The sequence below is a fragment of the Camellia sinensis genome, chromosome 7, assembly GCF_055761805.1.
Source record: "Camellia sinensis isolate YWXY chromosome 7, ASM5576180v1, whole genome shotgun sequence".
In the NCBI taxonomy this organism is placed as follows: Eukaryota; Viridiplantae; Streptophyta; class Magnoliopsida; order Ericales; family Theaceae; genus Camellia; species Camellia sinensis.
Window position 1 is genome coordinate 130,960,168 of NC_138967.1, and position 16,951 is coordinate 130,977,118.

A 16,951-nucleotide genomic window follows, 5' to 3' on the forward strand; every position below is an offset into this window, starting at 1 on the left:
TTTCTTCTGAGAATGCATGATTGGAATTAAGATATGCAATGTTAAGTTTTAATTTTTCCAGTTCATAAGAATGTTTGTTTTTTGACCTCTAATATAATTTTGCATGCTTATGGGATTTTAATATAAGTATATGAGTGTAACGCCCTCAAAATAATAACATTAAACCCATCAAATAAGACAACGCATTGATATGTAAAAGCTTCAAATTCTTCCATTTATCATAGTTCCATTACAAAAGTATTACATGTTAACAACAAAAGCAAATGCCCTATGGGCTTACAGCTTTCCAAGTTAACACTTGGTTACAACAAAAGAGTACTAACTCATACAGATTAAGCCCTTGGCTTGAATTTACATGTAATACATCAAAAGTAAAACGACAAAAGTATGTCCGCCTCTAGCCTCCCAAGCTATGTCCTTGGAGGTGGCATGCTACCTGTACCTGAAAATGATGTTCCCATATAGGGTGAGCCACAGCCCAGTAGAAATACACTAAACCAACCATGAACAATGACTAAAAGATTAGCAATTGATAGATGGCCAACACTGATACATTCACATAAATCACATATTTATGTCATACGACTTATGAGTCCAAGTTACTTTTCATTTTCCCTTTTTCAACATATAGGCATATAAGCTCTACCCACATTCTCAACAGATATGTATAACAACAATATCGACAGATAAGCATATAAGCTATATCCACACTTCACAAAGATAAGCATATAAGCTCTGTTTTCACTTTTCTAGACAAGCATATGAGCTGTATCTACGGAGTTCATCCCCTATCTTCTCCCAACACTATCCGGTTTAGAGGTACATCCCCTATCTTCCCTTAAACCGCGGAGTACATCCCCCATCTCCTCCTTTACACATAACGTATACAAACACATTGGTTCTATATACAATCACTCAATACATACAGTTAATGTATTCTATCAACCGTCAAGTTCCATGACACATTCCATTGATTAGTTTTCGTTTGCCTAATCATCATGCATTGTCTACAACAATCACGACTATCCTCCGTCGATAGCCCAAAGCAGTTATCTCTAAACAGAAAATAAATGCACAATGGATATTCAATCAACATCTCATTTCCTCATTTCTCACAATTAATTATCTCAATTAATCAAACAATGTAATTAGGTCATTTCCCATAATTAACATTTCAATCCTTAGGTCCCATTTTCATCAATGATTCAACATTTATTCCATTTCTCTATTCCAATCATGCATCTAGGTTTATTATGAATAAAACCCCAATTTTTGTAAAATTACACAAAAGCCCCAAACTTCCACAAAATTACCAAACCAACCCCAACATCTCAAAATACCAAAATTTAAAGACAAAATCCATAGAGAGGAGTAGGATATCCCTACCTCGAAGTTTAAGCCAAAAAGGAGATGAAGATTCGAAGATCAACGTGCTCCAAATCCAAAATTTTTCAGATTAAATCAAAGCTCTCAACGCCCTCTATCTTTTTAACAAAGGCCCTAGGCTAGATTCACACTCTAGGGAGATCAATTCTTAGAGAGAGTGTAAGTTTAGAGAGAGAGGGTCTCGAATCTAGGGTTTGATCAAAAAAGAAAGTGAAAAAGTGATGTTCAAAAACGCTACTGTCCGCTGATATAAAACACGCTCGCTCGAGCGAAGACTTGGTCGCTCGAGCGACCAGACACAGAAAACCCTCGCTCGAGCCAAGAAGTCCTCGCTCGAGCCAAAAACTCAAAAGTGCGCTCGAGCGAAAGAATGCTCGCTCGAGCCAACAACTCAAACCCTCAGGTCTGCAACCAGAAGCATGCTCGAGCGACAGACCTCTCGCTCGAGCGAAGAACAAACCAGACCGCTCGAGCCAAGAAAAGCTCGCTCGAGCCAAGAAATACAACTCTCAGGTCCAGAACCAGACGCCATCACTCGCTCGAGCGAAGGCACTCTGGCTCGACCCACCAGACACGAACTCAACTCTCGCTCGAGCGACCAACTCCTCGCTCGAGCGAAGGTCCAAAAATCTGGGCAGTAACACTAGGCTCCCAAACACAACCAACCTGTAACAAACCTGCCCAACACATCCTATAACTCAATATACAAAGTAAAAAGGATGCAAACTAGATAATAAACAACTACCAACATCCACGGACACATGTCCGGATCACTGTACAACAAGGGTAAACCCGGGATCGCTATAACCTCCCCCCCTTAAAGAATTTCGTCCCCGAAATTAAGCACAAGTTTTCAAAAACAAGTTTTTCTCCATTTTAAACAATGTTACATTTTAACATTCAACAATTCGACCCATTACCGGTCACCCCCTCCATTTAACAAGAGGCGTCTCACAATATGTAAACTACATATGTACTGTCAACATGCATTAACATTACGCATTATCTTTCCAATTTCAACAATACATTTAACACATATAGTGTCACATTCAACTTCCATATGAGGCAAGTTTCAAAACATACTTCCAATAAATCAAAACATTTTCAATGTTTCACAACTTAAGACATATATGAAAGCTCTTAAGTTCAACAACAGTTCAAAATGTAAATACAAGATTACATATCAACAAACAAGTCCGGATATTTTTCACGGACTTCCATCTCACGTTCCCAAGTGGCCTCCTCCACTCCGTGATGTTTCCACAAGACTTTCACCAAAGGAATGGTCTTGCCACGCAGGACCTGATCCCGCCTATCCAAGACCCGAACCAGTCTCTCCTCATACGAGGCATTCTCATCTACCTCTAAATCGGTCCAATCCAACACATGTGATGGATCTGGCTCATACTTCCGAAGCATACTCACATGAAACACGTCATGTACTCCGGACAACTACGGCGGTAAGGCTAACCGATAAGCAACCTCACCAATCCTCTCAAGGATCTCAAAAGGACCAATAAACCGAGGGGATAACTTCCCACTCTTCCCAAACCTCATCAAACCTCGCCTAGGTGATATCTTCAGAAAGACATGATCACCTACCTCAAACGCCAAAGGCCTCCTCCTACGGTCGGCATAACTCTTTTGTCGACTCTAGGCTGTAACAAGCCTCCTACGGATAAGCTCAACTTTCTCCATCGTCTCCCTAACCAACTCCGGACCCAACAAAGGTGCATCACCCACCTCGGCCCAACAAACTGGAGACCTACACGGTCGGCCATACAAGGCCTCAAACGGTGCCATACCGATGCTAGACTGAAAACTGTTGTTGTAGGAAAACTCTACCAAGGGCAAGTGCCTCTCCCACGTCCCGCTAAAGTCAAGGACACAACCCCGAAGCATATCCTCAAGGATCTGAATAGTACGCTCGGACTGCCCGTCAGTCTGAGGATGATAAGCTGTACTAAAGGTCAACTTAGTGCCCAAGGCACTCTGCAAACTCTGCCACAACCTAGCAGTAAAACGAGGATCTCTATCTGAGACGATTGTCACTGGAACCCCGTGCAATCTCACTACGTCCCGAATATACAAATCGGCAAGATGATCCACTGAATCTCTCACGCGCATAGGAATAAAGTGCGCCGACTTAGTCAACCGGTCTACAACCACCCAAATAGCATCACTACCCCGCTGAGTCCTCGGAAGTCCTACAACGAAGTCCATAGTGACATGCTCCCACTTCCACTCGGCAATAGGCAAGGGTTGCAACAAACCCGCTGGCCTCTGATGCTCGGCCTTCACTTGCTGGCAAGTAAGGCACTTCGATACGAAAACCGCCACATCTCTCTTCATACCCTGCCAGCAAAACTGGCGACCCAAATCCTGATACATCTTAGTACCTCCCAGATGCACCGCAAGGCGCGAATGGTGAAACTCTCGGAGTACTTCCTCACGGCAAGACTCCGGTACAAACAAACGGTCTCAGTATCTCACACTCAGGTCGGGATACACCGTCAAACCCTTCTCAACTTTCCCACTGGAGATCTTCTCTCGGAGGGATTCTACCTCAAGGTCACCTCTCTGTGCCTCTAACACTCTAATCACAAGTGTAGGCTGTGCAACAACAGAAAACAAGGCCGCAGCCTCAACAGATTCGCCCAGTAGCAAATCAAACTCACCAAGTGCTCCCAACATCTCCCATTCCCGGATGGCTATACAAGCTACATCACTAATGGATTTCCTACTAAGGGCATCGGCCACAACATTGGCCTTTCCCGGATGATAATGCAACTCAAAATCATAATCCTCGATGAACTCCATCCACCTCCTCTGCCTCAAATTCAAGTCTTTCTGTGTAAACAGATACTTCAAACTCTTGTGGTCCGAGAACACCTCGAACCTCTCACCATAAGGTAGTGCCTCCAGATTTTCAAGGCAAAGATCACAGCCGCTAACTCTAGGTCGTGTGTGGGGTAATTCTTCTCGTGTAATTTCAACTGACGTGAGCCATAAGCTACCACTTTCCCTTCTTGCATCAACACACAACCCAAACCCTCTCGTGGGGCATCACAATAAACCGCATAACCCAACCCTCTCTCCGGAATAATCAACACCGGAGCGGTGGTCAACCTAACTTTCAGCTCTTGGAACGAATTTTCACAAGTCTCACTCCACACAAACTTGACTCCCTTCCGAGTCAGTCTAGTCAACGGTGACGCTAGCCTGGAGAAATCTTTCACAAACCGACGGTAATACCCAGCTAATCCCAGAAAACTGCGGATCTCAAACACACTCTTAGGCTGTGCCCAATCTTGCACTGCCTCAACCTTGGATGTATCAACAGACACCCCTTCCCCGGATGCCACGTGGCCTAAGAATTTGACTTCCCTCAGCCAGAACTCACACTTCCCAAACTTGGCATACAGCCTATGGACTCTAAGCAACTCAAGCACCACTCTCAAGTGTTCCTCGTGCTCCTCCTCAGAAGGCGAATAGATAAGGATGTTGTCCACGAAGACGACCACAAATCGGTCTAAGAACTCCCGAAAAATCCGGTTCATCAAGTCCATAAAGACTGCCGGTGCATTGGTAAGCCCAAATGGCATCACCAGAAACTCGTAATGGCCATACCGCGTACGGAATGCCATTTTCGGAATATCCTGTTCCCTGACTCTCAACTGGTGGTAACCCGATCTCAAGTCTATCTTAGAGAAACAACGGGAACCCTTCAACTGGTCAAACAAATCATCTATACGGGGCATAGGGTACTTATTCTTGACCGTAGCCCGATTCAACTTCCGATAGTCTATACACAATCTCAAGGCACCATCTTTCTTTTTAACAAAGAGGGCCGGTGCTCCCCACGGTGAAACACTAGGGCGAACAAAGCCCTTATCTAGTAATTCCTGGAGCTGAACTTTCAACTCAACCAACTCTGCTGGAGCAAAATGGTAAGGTGCCATAGAAATCAGCGCCGTACCAGGCACTAAATCAATAGAGAACTCCATCTCTCGGTGAGGTGGCAAACTAACGAGATCTTCGGGAAAGACATCCGAATACTCACAAACCACCCTCGGCAATACAATCTGGGTCTCATCACACTCACTACTCTCAAAGCTAGCAAGTAGACCACTAAGCTCACTTCGCCCTCGCGAATCATACCCCGGTGGCAAAACACTACCAACCCGGTCTCCCAAGAAATGGAACCACTCCCCGCTCAAGGTACATAACGTGACCCTCTGGCGGTAGCAATCGATAACAGCCCGGTATGACGATAGCCAGTCCATACCCAAAATAACATCAAAACCCTTCATGGGCATGACAACAAACGGAAAAGGAAGCCTATAGTCGGCGACCTCTATATCACATCTTCTAACACCCTGTTTCAGGATCAACTCACCACCCAAAGGCGATACCACACAAATAGGAGATGCTAACTGTGCTAACTCCAATTCCAAAACAGATGCAAATGCAGCAGATACAAAAGAATGAGATGCACCCATGTCTATCAACACACTAGCAACCGAGTTGCAAAACAGAAAAGTACCTCTCACTACCGGTGGAGCTGGTACTAAATCCTGCGCGGTAACAGCATACACGCGCCCCGTAGGCCCCTGGTCTACCTGCTCACCTCTCGGAGCAAAAGACTGCTGCACAGACTGGGATGACAAAGCTCCCGGATTGGCCCTCGAGGCCTGCACAGACTGAGCTGGCTGAAAACTCTGCGTCTGCCTAGAACCAGACGCTCCCGAAGTGGCACTCAACTGTGGGCAAAACCTCTTCAGGTGCCCAGGCTGTCCACACTGATAACAAGACAAGGGCTGCCCCCTGCCCAAGCTCTGACTCTGCGGTCTAGCTGAAGAAGAAGCAGCTTTCTGACCTCCACCCTTCTGCGGGCAAACAGAAACCTTGTGACCCAGCTGGCCACACTTGTAACAAGCAAACTCCCCCTGATTGCCTCTCCCCGAGCCTGCACTCGGCACTGGAAAGGTCGATCTAGCAACACCACCCTGCGACTGCTGAGGGTTAGAACCCCTCTGCCTCCTGCCATCACCCTAACCATCTTGGCTCCTCTTGGAGCCTCTCTGCCCCTCATCCTCCTCCTTCATCATGAGCTCCATATGAGCTGCAGCGTCCACTAGGTGTCTATACTCCCGGATGTAAGACCCACCAACCCTCAACTTAAGGCCCCGCCTCAACTTCCGCTCAAACTCATAGCAACGGCGTTCCTCAGACGCCACCTGGACAGACTGGTAAAAGTAGCCTCAAACTCGGCCACTGACAAGCCCTGCTGATTAAGCCGGCTAAACTGATCCCTCAGCTTCTCCCTAGCTGCTGCAGACAAAAACCTCTCCTGAAAAGCATTTACAAACGCCTCCCAAGTACCACCAACACGAGCCTTCTCGTACTTCCACCATTGACCCGCATCTCCCTTCAGTTGGAAGGATGCCAAGGTCACTTTCAGTGCTCCGTCCTCGATGCCAAGCATCTCGAACGTCTTACTCATTTGCTCTAGCCACTCATCAGCCTTCAGTGGCTCCTTCGGATCCCCAATAAACTCATCCGGATTAGACCGGAAAAACTCCCTCTTCAAGAAGGAAGGCCCTGCCTCAGCTGCCTGATTCCCAGCTCTAAGAATACCCAAAGCTCCTGCTATCTCTCTGGCCAAGGCACCCATGGCTTGCTGACCCACTGGCTCGGCCACATTGGCCTGACCAACTCCCTCCTGCACTGCCGGAATCTCACCCGGTAACGGTACTTCCTGCCTCGCAGGTCTACCACGCCTAGCACCTCTTCCTCGTCCTGACATCCTAATAAAGGTAACACAGAACATTAGCACATTCACAAATGTGCCGAAACTAAACACTCACGTCCTAATGCATGGACAACAGTAATTCACTCCACGTAAGCACATAAACACATAAGCACTTACGAATTTCATTTCTAGATAATGATAGTCCCGAGGCGTTACTAGAGTTCCGGTTAGAAACAGCATTGATCAAGTGCTTTTCCAACAAGACTCCCAGAAACCCAAGGATCCAATCAACATCCTAGAAATTAAATCCCATACCCACATAGTCACATAAACATGTTATCAATTAAGCACATAGCATATGATATTACATCTAAGTCTCTATCAAGCGAGACAAACCCATTGTGATCCTAATCACTTCCCACGTACCCAAAGTATTCGAACCCGGTACGCTCTGATACCAAGTTGTAACGCCCTCAAAATAATAACATTAAACCCATCAAATAAGACAACGCATTGATATGTAAAAGCTCCACATTCTTCCATTTATCATAGTTCCATTACAAAAGTATTACATGTTAACAACAAAAGCAAATGCCCTATGGGCTTACAGCTTTCCAAGTTAACACTTGGTTACAACAAAAGAGTACTAACTCATACAGATTAAGCCCTTGGCTTGAATTTACATGTAATACATCAAAAGTAAAACGACAAAAGTATGTCCGCCTCTAGCCTCCCAAGCTATGTCCTTGGAGGTGGCATGCTACCTGTACCTGAAAATGATGTTCCCATATAGGGTGAGCCACAGCCCAGTAGAAATACACTAAACCAACCATGAACAATGACTAAAAGATTAGCAATTGATAGATGGCCAACACTGATACATTCACATAAATCACATATTTATGTCATACGACTTATGAGTCCAAGTTACTTTTCATTTTCCCTTTTTCAACAGATAGGCATATAAGCTCTACCCACATTCTCAACAGATATGTATAACAACAATATCGACAGATAAGCATATAAGCTATATCCACACTTCACAAAGATAAGCATATAAGCTCTATCTTCACTTTTCTAGACAAGCATATGAGCTGTATCTAAGGAGTTCATCCCCTATCTTCTCCCAACACTATCCGGTTTAGAGGTACATCCCCTATCTTCCCCTAAACCGCGGAGTACATCCTCCATCTCCTCCTCTACACATAACGTATACAAACACATTGGTTCTATATACAATCACTCAATACATACAGTTAATGTATTCTATCAACCGTCAAGTTCCATGACACATTCCATTGATTAGTTTCCGTTTGCCTAATCATCATGCATTGTCTACAACAATCACGACTGTCCTTCACCGATAGCCCAAAGCAGTTATCTCTAAACAGAAAATAAATGCACAATGGATATTCAATCAACATCTCATTTCCTCATTTCTCACAATTAATTATCCCAATTAATCAAACAATGTAATTAGGTCATTTCCCATAATTAACATTTCAACCCTTAGGTCCCATTTTCATCAATGATTCAACATTTATTCCATTTCTCTATTCCAATCATGCATCTAGGTTTATTACGAATAAAACCCCAACTTTTGTAAAATTACACAAAAGCCCCAAACTTCCACAAAATTACCAAACCAACCCCAACATCTCAAAATACCAAAATTTAAAGACAAAATCCATAGAGAGGAGTAAGATATCCCTACCACGAAGTTTAAGCCAAAAAGGAGATGAAGACTCGAAGATCAATGTGCTCCAAATCCAAACTTTTTCAGATTAAATCAAAGCTCTCAACGCCCTCTATCTTTTTAACAAAGGCCCTAGGCTAGATTCACACTCTAGGGAGATCAATTCTTAGAGAGAGTGTAAGTTTAGAGAGAGAGGATCTCGGATCTAGGGTTTGATCAAAAAAGAAAGTGAGAAAGTGATGTTCAAAAACGCTACTGTCCGCTGATATAAAACACGCTCGCTCGAGCGAAGACTTGGTCGCTCGAGCGACCAGACACAAAAAACCCTCGCTCGAGCCAAGAAGTCCTCGCTCGAGCCAAAAACTCAAAAGTGCGCTCGAGCGAAAGAATGCTCGCTCGAGCCAACAACTCAAACCCTCAGGTCTGCAACCAGAAGCACGCTCGAGCGATAGACCTCTCGCTCGAGCGAAGAACAAACTAGACCGCTCGAGCCAAGAAAAGCTCGCTCGAGCCAAGAAATACAACTCTCAGATCCAGAACCAGACGCCATCACTCGCTCGAGCGAAGGCACTCTGGCTCGACCCACCAGACACGAACTCAACTCTCGCTCGAGCGACCAACTCCTCGCTCGAGCGAAGGTCCAAAAATCTGGGCAGCAACACTAGGCTCCCAAACACAACCAACCTGTAACAAACCTGCCCAACACATCCTATAACTCAATATACAAAGTAAAAAGGATGCAAACTAGATAATAAACAACTACCAACATCCACGGACACATGTCCGGATCACTGTACAACAAGGGTAAACCCGGGATCGCTATAATGAGCATGATACATTGTTTCTACCATAATTTGCATATCTTTTAATTTATAACTTTATAATCTAATTTGCATGCTAATTGCTTTCTAATTTTTAGTGTAACTTGCATGTTAGTTGGTTTATAATTTCTAGAATTATTTATTTACATGTTAGGTGTTTATAGTTATGTACATGTTTAATGTGTAATAAGTTCATATATAACTCTTGCAATTAAAAGTTTTAATTTAATTGTGGAGTTATAAATTTTATTTTTGTAACTCATCTAACATTTTAATTCATTAGTTAATTTTATTTTTAAATAGTTTGCTAGACGGTTTCAATTAATTTATTAGATATACAGTTTCTTTAGATTGTTTGGTTTGTATTTTCTTGTGTTTTTCTGCTAACTTTCTTTACAGGAATATATATGCGAAAGGGATTGGAAAGTAAATACAAATCCAAATGAATAAAAATTTGGGCTTGCAATAAAAACAAATTTAGACTACTAACTTTTTTGTTGAACAGAAATATCTAAATGTGGAATGGTTTTTGGCCTATATAAAATCCTTATGGAGTGGTTACTCTCTTTATAATTGAAGTAATTTTTTGCTTGAGATTTAGTAGTGGTTAATTGCAAATTTTATTTTAAGCAAGGTTATTTGCTTGGCATGTTGGAAGCATTTTATATGTGTGTAATTTTTATAGCAATTTATTTATTTTTTTACATTGCTTGTAATTTGGTTAGCAATTTTTAAATTGCTTTTAAGTTTGGAACTTGGTTGGTTTTAACCTCCCCTGGAAAACTTAATTCTAAAAATTGTTTCCCATGGACTAGGAGTCAACATACTCTTGAAAGTTTTGTTTAAGTTTAACTGGGTTTCAAGTGGGACCGGTGTGACCCCTCCAGTCTTACTAGAAACATTCATGACCATGTTCGGTTCTAGGGAAGTGACGAGACTAGTTTTGAATTAAATTGCCAACTTTAGGATTTTCTGGTGTTAAGTTTAATTTTTGGAACGCAGAATAGTGAAATTCTGTTGTATTTTTTAGAAATGACAACTGTCACCGATGCTGTTACTAATGTTGGTGGGGATCAGAACCTCGGGGCAACTAGCTTGTCAACCCCTGCTGCTGTGACCTCTGTGGTCAACCCGGTTGCTATGACTTTTGTAGTGAACCCTGTTACTACTCCTGCTATTCCAAGAGGCCCACTCAACTATCATGAGTGCCCGGAGAAGTTCACTAGAGTAAATTTCAAAAAGTGGCAGTAGAAGATGCTGTTCTACCTGACTACTCTAAACTGCGAGGTTTTTGAGTGAAGATCCAGCAGCCATGGAAGAGAATGACCAAGAAGATGTTGTTCTACCTGACTACTCTAAGCTGCGAGGTTTTTGAGCGAAGATCCACCAGCCATGGAAAAGAATGACCAAGACAAGAAGAACCTCATGGCTCTAGATGCTTGGAAGCAATCAGACTTCCTTTGCTGGAACTATGTTTTGAATGGCTTGTGTTAGGTTTTTATTCTTGGCAATCCCGTTTGACAAAACTCCTTTCAGCTATATTTGTATTCGCACTTTTTATTTCAGTAAGGCTATGTGTTTTAGATGCGAATCCAACCCGAATTGTGCATTGTAGAGAAGTTTGTGATGTTAATTCTTTCAAGATTGCCACTTCGCTGACTATAACGGGGATCGAGCTGCCCGGTCAGCTCGCGGGGGTCCAGGGGGCAGCGCCCCTTGGCAGGTCCGGGGCAATGCCACGACGGGGTTGAGGGGCAGAGCCCCCGAAGCAAAATGCAAAAGACATTTGAAGTTGCTTGTCCGCCCTTGCTCACTCGAGCAGAGGAGTCCTCGCTCGAGCGAAGGCTGCGTCTGAAAAAACCTGAGAAGGATGAACGTATGCTCGAGCGCAGGTTACGTGGCTCGAGCAAAGCCACTTAAGGAAAACACGCGTTTTTTCGTTCCTTGCTCGAGTGAGAGAGTCTTCGCTCGAGCTCGCTCGAGTGAGCATCGCGGGATAGTTTTCTATAAATATGTGATTCAGTCCAAATCTAGGATTACGCCCCCAGATCTTCTTCTTGGATATTAGGGTTTATATCTGGGGCTATTTTGCTAGTTTTCTTTGATGTTTCATTGAGTATTCAACTCATGGGTTAACAAGTATACATCAAAGGATTGTTTGTTCATTCTATACAAAAGAGAGTGTTGTCCTTCAGTGGATTCTGGGGAATTTGAGCCTGAAGCTTTGGTGGATTCTAGAGTGGCTCATCGTCGTGATTCGATATCGGCATTGTGGATTCAACGTTGGGCAAGACAATTCCGCGGTGAAGACAGGGCTGGAAGAGGCACATAGGGGTTGGTTCAATTTGGGTGTGGATTCGCTAGGTAATTGGGAGTATACCTACGTAATTCCTTTATGTCTTTTTAGTGGATTGTTTTGTGGCTTTTGTCCGTGGTTTTTTTTATCATAATTGGAGATGCTCCAATTGTGGTTTTTTCACGTAAAATCGTTGTGTCGTTTTGTCTTGATTGTTTGATTGGGATTGTTGTTTACTGCTTAAAATTGATACATAGTCACAAATCAACATCTAGGGGATTTCTAGATTTTTCAGCTTGGTAGATTCACTTTTCAACATGTTTTATGTTAAGAAGTCGGCAAAGGAGCTATGGGATGCTTTGGACAAGAAGTACAAGACCAAGGATGCTGGGGCAAAAAAAATTGTTTTGGCCGGTTTTTGGATTTCAAAATGGTGGACTAAAAAACCGTCATTAGTCAAGTCTAAGAGTTTCAAGTAATTCTACATGAGATTCAAGCTGAGGGAATGTTCCTCAGTGAATCATTCTAGGAAGCTACGCTGATTGAGAAGCTGCCTAATAGCTGGAAATACTTCAAGAACTACTTGAAGCATAAGCGAAAGGAGCTGACAGTCAAAAAGCTTGTTGTGAGGCTTCGTATTGAGGAAGACAACATAAAGAAAGAGGGGAGTACCACTATGGTGAAAGCAAACGTGGTTGAGCATGGCCAGTCCTCGGGGGTAAGGAAAAAATCACCGATAGGCAAAAGCTCGAACTTGGGGACGCGAGGTAGTGTCTCCAGAAGGCCAGTCTACAAGAAGCAGAAACCTACTTTTAGGTTCAATGAAAAGTGCTTCAACTATGGAAGCAATAGGTATCGGGCGGTTGACTGCCGCAAGAAGAGAAAGCCTTACAAAAAGTACCCTCTACAGAACAAAAGCCGAGCTCACATGGCTGAAATGGAGGATCTATCACAAAATGTGGACGATATGCATCTAGTAGCTATCGTCATGGAAGTAAACATGGGGGGGTCTAACCTGAAGGAATGGTGGGTGGACACTAGGGCCATTCGCCACATCTGTGCTGAGAAGAAGATGTTCATAACTTTCGAACTGGTTTCAAACGGTGAGAAGTTGTTCATGGGGAATTCTGTAACCTCAACTGTTGAGGGTAAAGGCAAGGTGGTCCTGAAGATGACTTCAGGAAAAGACCTAACTTTGAACGATGTCCTATTTGAGCTAGACATTCGTAAGAATCTTGTCTCAGGGTCGCTCTTGAGTAAGCATGGCTTCCGCATGGTGTTTGAGGCTGATAAGCTCGTGTTGACCGAGAGTGGGGTCTATGTGGGAGAGGGATATATGTCAAGCGGTATGTTTAAGCTCAATGTAATGATTCTTGTCCCTAAAATTAATGAGAAAACTTTTTCTTCTTTTGCTTATATGCTTGAGTCCCTTAATTTATGGCATGGTAGATTGGGTCATGTAAATTTTGACTCTTTGCGTGGATTAATCAAAATCCAAATCACAAGTGTAAAAATTGTGTAGAGGCAAAATTGACAAGGACTTCATTTCATTCTATTGAAAGAAGTACCGAGTCTTTAGATTTAGTGCATAGTGACGTGTGTGACTTGAAAGTTGTATAATCACGTAGTGGTAACAAGTACTTCATCACTTTTGTTGATGATTGCACTAAATACTGTTATGTGTGTTTGCTTAAAAGCAAATATGAGGCAATTGATAAATTTATTCTTTTCAAGAATGAAGTTGAGAATCAACTAAGTAAAAAGATCAAGACTTTAAGAAGTGATCGTGGTGGTGAGTATGAATCTCCGTTTGCTGAGCTTTGGGCTGAATTTGGGATTATTCACCAAACCATAGCACCTTACTCCCCTCAATCAAATGGTGTTGTTGAGTGGAAGAATAGAACATTAAAAGAAATTATGAATGCAATGTTAATAAGTTCTAGGTTGCCACAGAACTTGGGGGTGGGGTGGAAGCAATTCTCTCCGCGAATTATATTCTTAATAGAATACCTCGGAAGAATGTAGACAAGATTCCATATGAGTTGTGGAAAGGCCACAAGCTTTCATATAAATACCTACGAATGTGGTGGCGTCTTGCAAAAGTGGTGGTGTCTACACCCAAGCGGGTTCGGATAGGCCCGAAGTCAGTGGATTGTATAACCATTGGCTATGCACATAATAGCAGTACATATCGATTTCTTGTGTATAGGTCCGCTATTCCAGATATGCAGACGAATACTATCATGGAATCAAGAAATTCATCTTTCTTTGAAGAAGTATTTCATTATCGTCTCCAAGAAGGGGTTTCAAGTTTCATGAAAGAGGTTGAAGGTGACAGTGATTACATAGCTGATCACACAGGTGATCATATAGATGATCAAGTAGATGATCAAGTTGAGCAAGTAGATAAGCCAAGAATGAGTAAAAGGGCTAGGACTGCAAAGTCCTTTGGTTTTATAGCGATTTTGGTTTGGACCCGAACCATTTGGTGTTTGGATTCGGGTTTCATTGTCTTGAATACTCAGTCATATCTTGTTTCCCTTTATACCTCTTTGAGTTTGGCTTTTGGGTTTTGTTTGTTGCGTTTGGAACAGGTTGGTACCTTATTTTTCAAAAACCTTGTTGTCTAGAATTTTCCTCCTCCGCTCGAGCGTCACTTATTGCGCTCGATCGGTCTTTGTGAATTCTCAGTACTTTTGTAGGTCTGCAAAACTACTGGGAGAGTGCATTCTATGCTTGAGCAGTGCTTCTTGTGCTTGAGCGGTCGTGCGCTCGAGCATCCCTTCTTGAGCTCGAGCGTTAGCCTTCTCTCTGCAAAACTACTAGGAGTTTGTATTTTGCGCTCGAGTGTCACTTCTTGCGCTTGAGCAGTGACGTCTTTATTCTTGTGTCTTGACACTCGAGCATCACCTCTTGAGCTCGAGCAGTGATTATTTTTGTGTTTGGACGCTCGAGCGTCACTTTTTGCGTTCGAGCGGACTATGCGTATATCAGTTCGCAAAAGTTACTTTTTACATCACTTTTTCATCTCTTCTTCTCTCTAAAATATTTCAAAACCCTAAATCTAGAGCTTTTCTCCCTAGAACTTACTCTTGCTCTACAAATACACCAAGATCTACTCATTTCTCCACCCTGTACCCTTTGTTAAAAAGGTAGAGCTCACCTAGAGCTTCATTTTCATCTGAATAGAGTTGGGTTTTGGCTTCATCTGAGTTCCATCCCTACATTTTTCATCTTCTAGCTTTGAGGAAGGGATTCTCTACACTCTTTTATGATTTTTAACTTAGCTATTTGTTGTTATGAAACAATCTTGTGATTTTGGAAGATTTTGAACAAACCTAGGGTTTTGGTTTAAAATCAAAAGAGAGGTTTTCAAATGGATGTATTGAAAATGGTTGTGGGATTGGAAATGAGGTTGAGTTGTGATAGAATTGTTGATTTGATACTTGGAATGGATTTTGAAAAAAAAAAGGGTTTTGCCCTAAATGTCTCAAATATTTATTTTCTATAAATAAATGAAATTGATGTTGGAAATGTGAAATTAGATGGATATTGATATGGATGGTGGAGTTGGATATGTATTATCGCTCACATCTTAAATTTTGGAAAGTTTATCTGTATTAGAGATTTTATATCTGTTTAGAAATATCTATTTTGGGTTATCGGTGGAGGATAGCTATAATTATTACAGAAATTAGATGAGAATTAGGTGAATTGAAACTAATTTCTCATTCATGTGCATTGAACATTGTTGCTCATTTAATACATTGCAATTGTATATGATTTTGAGAAAAAGGGGTGAACGTAGAAAAGAAGTGTGTATCACCAAATTAAGTTGGCCTGTGTGTCCTGGGTGAAAGTCTCGAAAAATGCGCATATACATGGGTGCTGGTTCCCGCGGATGAAATATCTGTAAAATGCCAATAGTAGCACTTGTATAGGCTACGTTTACATGGGTGCCATTTGACGGTTTTTTGTAGATGAAATATCTGTGAAAGGTTGTACCGATTGAGAATTTGACCCTTGTTTTCTATTGTAAGGGACATGATTTGAGAATTGTGATATAAATTGAGAATGGCATGGTTTTTGGGAAAGAAATGTAAAATGTCTTGACATGAGCATTGCATATGCATTTCACCCTTATATCTTTGTTAAGATTCATATATTGTGTTAGATTATTTCTACTGGGCTTTGGCTCACCCTATATGGGAAAATCATTTTCAAGTATTGGTGAGATGCCTCCGCCAAGGCAGTAGCTTAGGAGGATTGGAGCTAGAGCTTCATTTTGCTTGCTTGTAGTAATTATTTTGTACAAGCTTAGGGCTTTACGTGTATTGGATTTAAATCCATTTTAATGTAACCAAGTACAGTCGTGGAAAGTTGTAGCCTTCAGGGCATTTCTGTTATCTGTTTAACTTCTATTTCATATATTTGTTATTGACACATGCTATAGATTCAGGGTTAGGACTTATGAATGTATATTCGCATGTGTCACCCTTTTGTACAACTGAGTGTTATGTAATAGAAGGACATTATATTCTGATTCATATTGTTATTTACTTATTGTCGTGGATGATTCATTGTATTTATTTCTGGGCATTACAGGTCTGGACTTCTTGACTTATATGTTAGAGGGAGAACCTCGAACTTTTCATGAAGTTGTGACTTCACCTGAAAGTCCATTGTGAAAAGATGCAATTAAGAGTGAGATTGACTCCATCCTACAAAACCACACTTGGGAGTTGGTTGATTTACCCCCAGCCAGTAAGGCTTTGGGGAGCAAGTGGATCTTTAGAACAAAGATGAAAGTAGATGGATCAATTGATAAATATAAAGCTAGGTTAGTTATCAAAGGATACAAGCAGCGAGAAGGCCTGGATTACTTTGATATGTATTCACTGGTGACGAGGATTACATCCATTCGTATGGTGATTGCGATAGCAGCTTTATATGGTTTGGAGATACATCAGATGAATGTAAAGACAGCTTTCTTAAAT

General features: G+C 42.1%; 1 protein-coding gene across 1 annotated transcript; it reads left to right on the forward strand.

Annotated features, from left to right (window-relative positions):
* The first annotated feature begins 10,690 nt into the window (after positions 1-10,690).
* On the forward strand, positions 10,691-16,642 carry LOC145796100 (uncharacterized). Its single transcript, XM_082881103.1, has 4 exons — positions 10,691-10,885; positions 12,484-13,300; positions 13,908-14,405; positions 16,560-16,642. The coding sequence occupies exons 1-4, from the start codon at positions 10,691-10,693 to the stop codon at positions 16,640-16,642; spliced, it is 1,593 nt and encodes a 530-aa protein (XP_082737229.1).
* Positions 16,643-16,951: the final 309 nt, after the last annotated feature.

Excerpts from the sequence above, each read along its gene's own strand:
- LOC145796100 (XM_082881103.1), top strand. The coding sequence starts at position 10,691 with ATGACAACTGTCACCGATGCTGTTACTAATGTTGGTGGGGATCAGAAC. Across the intron at positions 13,301-13,907 it reads AGAGGGATATATGTCAAGCG|AACTTGGGGGTGGGGTGGAA; the intron begins GTATGTTTAAGC and ends AGGTTGCCACAG. Across the intron at positions 14,406-16,559 it reads TAGGACTGCAAAGTCCTTTG|GTCTGGACTTCTTGACTTAT; the intron begins GTTTTATAGCGA and ends TGGGCATTACAG.